General features: G+C 42.4%; 2 protein-coding genes across 2 annotated transcripts; one reads left to right on the plus strand and one right to left on the minus strand.

The window, feature by feature from the left end:
• Window positions 1-211: 211 nt before the first annotated feature.
• On the plus strand, window positions 212-883 carry LOC147299711 (uncharacterized). The gene has a single exon (XM_086231922.1). It carries the CDS (start codon window positions 212-214, stop codon window positions 881-883), a length of 672 nt encoding a protein of 223 aa, XP_086088048.1.
• A 3,413-nt stretch (window positions 884-4,296) lies between these two features.
• On the minus strand, window positions 4,297-8,637 carry LOC147299712 (uncharacterized). The gene is made up of 5 exons (XM_086229386.1): window positions 8,533-8,637; window positions 6,883-7,195; window positions 6,254-6,807; window positions 5,515-5,684; window positions 4,297-4,762 (listed from the first exon to the last, which is right to left on the minus strand). The coding sequence occupies exons 2-5, from the start codon at window positions 7,174-7,176 to the stop codon at window positions 4,383-4,385; spliced, it is 1,398 nt and encodes a 465-aa protein (XP_086085512.1). The 5' UTR covers window positions 7,177-7,195; window positions 8,533-8,637; the 3' UTR covers window positions 4,297-4,382.
• Between the last annotated feature and the right edge of the window lie 306 nt (window positions 8,638-8,943).

An 8,943-nucleotide genomic window follows, 5' to 3' on the forward strand; every position in this document is an offset into this window, starting at 1 on the left:
TGTTTGCTCAGAAAAAAGCAAGATTAATGGAAGATACACAAAGCCCAATCTCAGGGGCTAAAGTGGTGGGTCCGGATACCCCGGCCCACCACGAACAATGATACTGCTAAGCTGGAATGTTCGGGGTCTCCGGAATCCCCGGACATTCGCCTCTCTCAAGCATCTTTTGAGGGAAAAAAAACCGGACGTCATTTTTCTAATGGAGACAAAAATGACGAATAAACAAATGGAAAATTTATACTCCAAGCTGGGAATGAAAGGCTCAATTTTTGTGGGGCGTACTGGACTAAGCGGGGGTTTGATTATGCTATGGCGTGTTGGCTTGGATATGAAACTTCTCTCCTACTCGCAGGGACATATAGACATGCAGATATTTCAGGACAGCGGCTCGCACTTCCGCCTTACTGGTTTCTATGGCAACCCTGTGGCAAATCAAAGAAGACATTCATGGGAGTTGTTACGGCGACTTGGTGGGGTCCAAGATAGCCCATGGCTGGTCCTTGGAGACTTCAATGAAATCCTCAGACCGGAAGAAAAATGGGGGGGTAGGGAGAAGTTGGCGAGTCAAATGAGGGAATTTAGGGAGGCTCTCTTGGACTGTAATCTTTCAGATGTGCCTTTTGCAGGGGATCCTTTCACTTGGGAATGCCGACGAGCTGGGGTCTGCTTTGTTAAAGAACGTTTGGACCGGGTGGTGGTGAATCATGGCATGTTCGATTTATTTGGGGAAGTGACGACCCAGCACATTCAACTCCCGGGTTCGGATCACATCCCAATTCTGGCCAGATTAACATCCCGCACCTCCAATCTTCAGTCGATACAGCGTCGGCGCAGGTTTCACTTCGAGCAAAGATGGTGTCGGGAGAGGGGTGTGAAGATATAATCCGAAATGTCTGGGAGGACCCAACGATGGAGGGGGCTGGTTTAACGCAAGGAATAAGTAATTGTGCAAGTAAACTGAAAACCTGGAGCGCCAAGCTCTTCCGCAGCCGCCAAAAACAAATCTCAAAGATACAATTAGAGATCGAGAAGGCCAAGGCGGCTGCCAACCCCACCATACGCTGCGGTAAGTTAAGGGAATTGGAAGTTTCACTGGAAAAACTGATAGAAGAAGATGAAATCTACTGGCGGCAGCGCTCTAGAATTTCCTGGCTGCGGGAGGGCGATAAGAACACCCGCTTTTTTCATGCTTATGCCAGGGAACGAGGCCGACGAAACCACATATCTGGCTTATTCGATGATCATCACGAGTGGATCACTGATGATAATGCAGTGGGTAACATGTTTTGTGACTATTTTAATTCCCTTTTCACGTCGACTGGCGGTATAGAAATGCAAAGAATCCTGGACACAGTGATGCCGAAGATTACAGTGGAGATGAATGCCCAGCTATTGCTCCCTTTCACACGGGAGGAGGTGGAGCGAGCACTTTTTCAAATGTTCCCAACAAAAGCCCCTGGGCCGGACGGCATGCCTGCACTATTTTATCAAAAATATTGGCATATAGTGGGAGATCGTGTGGTGGATTTTAGTCTAGCGGTTTTAAACGGTACTTGTAGTGTGGGCTGTGTAAACGACACTCTTATTGCGCTCATTCCCAAAGTCTCTAAGCCAGAACGGACCACGGATTTCAGGCCTATCAGCCTGTGCAATGTTCTCTACAAGCTTGTTGCTAAATCTTTTGCAAACAGGTTGAAAGGGGTGCTCCCACACGTGATCTCTGAGAATCAAAGCGCCTTTGTTCCAGGCCGCCTAATAATTGATAATGTGGTGGTTGCTTTTGAGACCACCCACACGATTAAGACACAGAATGTCACTGCATCGCCCAAGATGGCGATTAAACTCGATATGGCTAAGGCGTATGACAGGGTGGAATGGAGTTTTCTAGAAGCAATAATGCTGAAAATGGGTTTTCATGAGCAATGGGTTAGAAGAATCATGGACTGCATCACCACTGTACAGTTTTCGATACTTTGGAAGGGGATTCCATTGGGCAACATTATTCCACAACGGGGCCTGCGTCAAGGCTGCCCTCTATCCCCCTATTTATTCTTGCTATGTGCAGAGGGGTTTAGTGCCTTGCTCCACAATGCAGAACAAAGGAAGCTCATCCAGGGAGTTAAGGCGGGCACCTCCGCCCCCCCCATCACGCATCTGTTCTACGCTGATGATAGCCTTTTATTTGCGGAGGCGACAACTGCGGCTGCTTGGGAAATCAAACAGATTTTACAGGTATACGAAGAAATCTCCGGACAAGTGGTGAATTTTTCCAAGTCGGCTATCTGTTTTAGCAAGAACGTTGAGCACCTATACCGCACAATAATTTCCCAAGTATTGGGCGTCCCGATCGTCCAATGCCATGAAAAATATATGGGGCTGCCTACAGTTGTGGGTAAAGGAAAAGAACACCTGTTTCACCAATTAAAAGACCGTGTGTGGCAACGGCTGAATGGGTGGCAAGAGAAATTACTTTCTAAGGCGGGGAAGGAGGTGTTACTGAAGTCGGTGATACAGGCCATCCCCACTTACTATATGAGTTTCTTTCGCCTATCCAAGAAGACCTGCAGAGAGCTCACTTCTCTAGTCTCGCGGTTCTGGTGGGGAAATAAGAACAAACAAGGTGTGCATTGGCTAAAATGGGGGCAAATGTGTGGTTCGAAGCTAGAGGGAGGGCTGGGTTTCAGGGAAGTGGAGAGTTTCAACAAAGCTCTGTTAGCAAAGCATGGTTGGAGGCTGTTAACAACACCGAATGCGTTGGTATGCCGGGTTCTCAAAGGGAAATACTTCCCTTCGGATCAGTTCGCAAACGCCTCCCTGGGGTCCAGGCCTTCACAGTTTTGGAGGTCCCTGTTATGGGCTAGGGAATTACTCTTGGCTGGGATGAGATGGAGAGTGGGCACAGGTGAGAACATTTTAGTATATGAGGATGGATGGCTACCTTCCCCGACCACTTTTCGAGTGCAGTCGCCTCGCCTGCTTGCCACTGACCTCCGTGTAAGCGACCTCATCACCGATGGGAGCAAGTGGAACTATGAGCTCATTTATGCGCATTTCGCTCTCCACGAGGCTGACATGATGGTCAGCATCCCTCTCAGTCGTATGAGCGTGGCTGACATCCAAATTTGGCATTACTCGAAGAATGGCTGCTACTCGGTTAAAAGTGGGTATTGGTTGGCAGTCAATGAGAAACGGAGGGCAGGGGGTGCAGAAGGATCCTCTCATAACTCGCAGGAAAGTTTCTGGAGAGGGGTGTGGAAGCTCAAAATTCCAGGAAAGGTGAAGCTCTTCTTGTGGCGTTGGTGCTCTGGAACTCTTCCTTGCAACGCCAACTTGTTCCAGCGTAAGATTCGGGCTGACCCCTCCTGCCCCTGCTGCCATCATCGGGCTGAGACTCCCTTACATGCCATATGGGAATGCAAAGGTGCCAAAGCCATATGGAGACACTCCTCTTTGAGCGAGGCTGTGGGTTGGCCAATGGGGGGGTCGGTTCTCGAATTCTGCCAATATGCCCAGCGGGTTCTCTCTATGGATGAGCTGACCCTCTTCGCCTTTCTTTGCTGGGGCATCTGGAATTGGAGGAATAATTGGGTCTATAACAACATCAGAGAGGCGCCTGAGGATGTCTATCGGCGTTTGGCTCAATTCGCTTTGGAGTTTAAGGAAGCAAATTCAAGTTTGGTGGAGCAGAGTTGCGCGGGACCTGAGCCAGGCCGATGGGAAAAACCGCCAGAGGGGATAGTGAAAATTAATGTGGACGGGGGAGTTCTGAGCGGGCGACGGCGCTGCGGACTGGGCGTTGCAATTCGTGACTGCTCGGGCAAAATTCTGGTGGCAGCGACCAAGCAGGTGCCGGGATCCTTCTCGCCACAAGCCACTGAACTTCTAGCCGCGGTGATGGGGCTCACACTGACTTTGGATTTGGGCGCTCAACGAATCATACTCGAGATGGATGCCGCGTACGCAGTTAGCTGCATCAATATGGAAGGCCCTTGTATGCATGCAGATGGTGTTTTAGTGGAGGAGATTAAGCTCCTTTTGGCCTCCTTTGCGGGAGCTACTTGCCAGTTTCGCAGTCGCAAGACCAATTTGGTGGCTCATAAATTAGCTCAGTTTGCTAAGACCCACATGGGTGTTTATTTTTGGACTGATGTAATGCCTTTATGGCTTAGTGAAGCAGTGAACACTGATATTTGAATAAAAATTGGCACAGCTTCTTCTCAAAAAAACTGACACTCTGAACCCTGTGTAGAATTCAAAACAAACTAAGTTTTCATTTCATCCAGAACTACAAGAAAGTTTAGTTTGAGTCAAATCTAAGAATTTAACAAAAAATTTACATGACAATGAACAAGCATAACATCATAGTAAAACCTAAAGGCCTTTCAGGGTTTGCTTCGTAACTGTGGAAAGATGGAATCAACAAAGGCATGGTGCATCGGATCTGATAGCCAGAGATTAGCTACATGATGATGAGATGAGGTGCGCCTATGGACTTCTTCAATCAGCCAGATTGTGGCTTCAGCTTTACACGGATGAATGATGGTATCCAAAGGCCTGTATTCGTCCTCACCGCCAATCCTCAAAAGGTCCCACTGTTTTAGGAGAATATTGGTGAGGTAATGCAAAGGCTGTCCATACAACTGCTTAATGGACTTGCCTAAACCTATCCAAGAGGTAAATGGAATAACAGAGCCATGGTGTGTCGGGATTGGGATCTGCTTCATGTACTCCTCATACATCTCTGCCCTTCTGATCAAAGCATCTGCAGTTTAAAGCAAGTTTAAAGGACTTAGAAGTCAAATAAGGAAACAAAGCTATCAATCTACGAACAGCAATGGGCTACGGTACCATGAAAGGAATACGGCAAAGTTCCATAATGATACAAAACAGCAATTTGTTATCCGCTCGTTTTTTCTAAAGAAGTTCTCACATATTGAGGTTACTACATTCAGTGAACAAAAGCTCCCACAACTGCAACAATAACATCCATGAGTACACATTTTCTTCATCCTTCATTAATAGCATATTCATACTATTAAGTTTAAGAGTGGCCAACTATGTTGTAGCTACTACAGTTCAAATTATGGAAAAACAAAACTTGTTCACTTAATAATCTTAAGCCAATAACTGTTTTTGGTAATCAAATGCGAAACTATAAATCCATTTACTGGAACAAACAGCATTGCACAGCTTGGATCAGAGATTTCCAGAGGTGGATAATTTTTCCATGGCATTAATGTAATCTAAACATGATAGAGGTGCACGATGTTCCAGTTATCAATACAAGGTGATAATAAGTGTCTATAATCATAAGTTTCTCGAAACTTGAAGTAAGTTAAGACATTTTTCAAAGCATGTTTGAAGGATCTCAACTGAACTATGTATTTCTTAATAGTTTATTGAAAAACATAGACTCATTGCTCTGCAACATTATAACAAACTTTAATTGATATTATGATTTCAATTCACCAATCCCAGTTAAAAAAAGGACCTAAATCTTAACTGTGTAAATACCTTCAAATGTTATTTCTTTGGTAGGTTGATCCATTGTAACATTATTGGTTAACTGCTTGCTATCATTCTCAGTAGTGGCTTCCATCTCTACGTCTGAGGAAGAAGGGTCATCTGATGATATAACATCAACCTGCTCATTCCATGGAGCTGCCTTCTTCATGGTATATAGACTGTAAACCCGGGGAAACACTTATTTAGCATCCACAGCAATTGAAAGACAGGATAACTGAAATAAAACACATGAAAAAGTTAAGAATCCCACAGAACCATAAGGCCTTCCACAGTGGTTTAGTGAGTGTGATAGCTATACATAGGTTACAAAGTGGCCTGCATAGTGATTTTGTGATCTGAATAGTGCTGAGAGTAATAGTCATATATGCTGAAGCTATAGTGATGCTGAGAGTCATATCTGTGTACCTAATTAAATTAAGCCTAATTGAGATTAAGTAATGGTTAAGTTATAATCTATAAAAATTATACCATTGGTTATATTTTAAAGAGATCTTTAATATAAGATCAATATTGAATATATTTGGATTTATAATTTTATGACCCAGATTATAATTTCTATAATTTTATTACCTAATAATAGGATATTTTATTTCAATTCATAATACTACACGATATAATGTACACAAATATTGATGAAATGCACACAAACATAAAGTAGACGACAAACATAATTGAAAATAAAATGAAGCATTAGTCAAATGGTGAAAAGTTGGTGTTGGGATAGTACCCTCCCGAGCTTGACGTGCCCTGATTGGCCTCGTTAGCAGCACTTGCATTCCATCTTGCCATAACTTCACGTTGTCTTGCCTCCCAAAACGCTCGTCGTTCTCCGAACATGGTGGTGAGGTTCATTTCCATGATCCCCAAGTCTTCCTGCCTTTGTTTGTATTTGTTGTGCTCTTTGATCAATCGCTCATGGTTAGTAAACAACGTCTTGGTCTCTTGGCAAAGGTTGTTGATACTCTCAGCTGCTTGGGGACTATCTTGTCTGGCCTTTTTTGACTTGTTTCTGCCAGGTGGCCTAGGGCAACTACCGCCAAGTGGTTGAAAGGCCGAAGCATCTTCATTTGCGCTCAATTGAACCGCTTTAGCATCATTGTTATTGGCATCGGCATCGGCATCGGTGGGGGTGTCGTCGGCCTCAGTGGGGGTGTCGGTTGGAGTGTCCCACGGTTCATGTTGCCACTTCACAAAGTGCTGCATTTTGACAAAACAATGGTGCCAACCAAAAGGACGGTTGTTTGGGTGGGTTGCTTGGTATCGTGCACTGGCAAAGCTCACCTAATAACATGAAAACAAATTAATGAATTATAAATGGTACAAAAATATTTGAATTTAATTAACAAAAAAACTCACCACATCAATTTGGCTTTGCCCGCTTGTGCGTGCTCGTTCTGCTGCCAAGATACATTTATGATACTTTGAGGTGGCACCCCCTATCTTCTTGAAGTGAGCTATGGCCGCCCCAATTTGTCGCCCATTAGCCACGACTCGAGGACAATTCTTAAGCAAATGATTGTACACTTTCTCCCAAAAATCCATGTTTCTTTGATTGGAGCCGATGCAACGATCTTCAGAGTGTTGCATCCAAGCTTCAACTAGAGCTACCTCTTCCTCATAGGACCAATTCTTCCCTTTTGGATTTCCCATGAATGAAAAGAAAATTTTTCTACAATAATTTAGTATGCAAAAGATAGATGTGTAAGTGCAAATATGGGGTGGAAATGACCAATTTATAGAAGAAATGTTAAACTAACCGTTACAAATTTTTTCTGAATTTTGCCATTTTTTCGGAATTTTTCTGATTTTTATTGATTTTTTATCAATTAAATAAACCTATTTCAACGGGCAAATAATCTCAGCCGTTAGATCCCAACGGGATGGCCTAAGTTACAGATTTTGTGCAACATACACACCCGCCCACCATAAAGCAGCAGTACAATAAATTATCTTTTTTTTGGTCAATCAGTACAATAAATTATCTAATGGGAAGAATTTTAAAATGACAGTAACTTGTGAAATATCAATCAATTACCTTAATGTGTTCTCTGTATTTACTCACATTAATTAGTTATTAAATTCCCAACTAGTAAGTAAATGTCATTATCTTCCCGAAAGTATCCCTTGCCATCCATTGTTATAAAGTTGAACTAGCATCCTACGGAATAAACCCCTTAATTCTCTTCTGTCAGTCACAAAATGCTCTTTCTCCAGTATCTTTGTTTTCCTCAAAACATAAGCAATGTGTACTAACACCAAGAGACTCTGAAGAATTCAACCTTCCAAAGAAGCACAAGAAAAGCACAAGAACCAAATGACATTCATCCTTTTTTTATTAAAAAGAAAAAGGAACAGAATTAAAGCACAGAAAACAACAAGGAGAAACCTGGATTTGCAAAATAATCCAACCGGTGAAGAATCTACAATAAGATACCAAAGAAATGATCCAACCGGTGAATCTACAACCGATGAACGGGGATAATTTAGGCGGAGATTCAAGGCACTGGTGTGTTTTGTTACCAAGAAATTGGTCAAATTCACAAAATAAGCGAGAGTAGAAAATGTTATGTTACTGAAAAATTAGTTTTACGTGCTCAATGCATCCTTGTATATTAAAACTTACTCTTTGATTAAATTTACACATAAATTGGGCTACATCCAATTTTTCAAATTAAGAATGGCAAACGCAGAACAAAACTGCTTTCCTAGAATGAAAAGACTCGAACCCAACTAATTTAGAGCGACTTCCTCCGATAAAGTTACGAGACTTTCTATAGTGAAATTGAAAGTTCCCCAACAGACAACTAGTTAAAACATTCAAAAATGGAGGTTTATATGCTCTCATTATCACATCAACACCAGTCAGCGATCATGAATTCGAAGGATGAAAAAGAAGTTACAGGGAGTCACAAATATGTAATACCCAGAAACCAAAACAAATTAAAATTGTCACAAAAAACTTGAACAGAAAATAATACTTTATATTTTAGAAGTGAGAAGAGAGACCTGGTTGCCGGAATGTCAAGCTAACTACGACGTCGTCCTGGATGAGCTCAGATGCGACGGTGAGTGAGAGCGGGAGAGAGCAGAAAACAAATGGGTTAGGGTGGGTTAGTCGGGTATGGGCCGTCTAACCCATAATTAATTGATCAACAATGAATTACCTTTTAATGGCCAAAAAAAAAAAGAGGATGAATACCTTTTAGCCAAAAGAAGAAGAATGATGAATTACCTTATTTTAACTAGAGCTATTTACAGGTCCGGTCTAATTTTTTCTCCTCTCTTAAATTAATATCTTAATATTTTTTAATTTTTAATTGAGATCCAAAAAAATTATAGAAAATTAGGATTAAATACCAAATGTCAATAGTTTTTTAATAAAGGAGCAAGACACTAATTTTTTTTAGTTTAGGTACT

This window comes from Dryas octopetala, chromosome 1 (assembly GCF_963921425.1).
Source record: "Dryas octopetala chromosome 1, drDryOcto1.1, whole genome shotgun sequence".
In the NCBI taxonomy this organism is placed as follows: Eukaryota; Viridiplantae; Streptophyta; class Magnoliopsida; order Rosales; family Rosaceae; genus Dryas; species Dryas octopetala.

Bases quoted from the DNA above. Each gene is read 5' to 3' on its own strand.
- LOC147299712 (XM_086229386.1), bottom strand. From the start codon at position 7,176: ATGGGAAATCCAAAAGGGAAGAATTGGTCCTATGAGGAAGAGGTAGCT. The intron at 5,685-6,253 runs GTACTATCCCAA...CCGGGTTTACAG, and splicing joins GGCACGTCAAGCTCGGGAGG to TCTATATACCATGAAGAAGG. The intron at 4,763-5,514 runs GTATTTACACAG...TTTAAACTGCAG, and splicing joins CAAAGAAATAACATTTGAAG to ATGCTTTGATCAGAAGGGCA.
- LOC147299711 (XM_086231922.1), top strand. From the start codon at position 212: ATGACGAATAAACAAATGGAAAATTTATACTCCAAGCTGGGAATGAAA.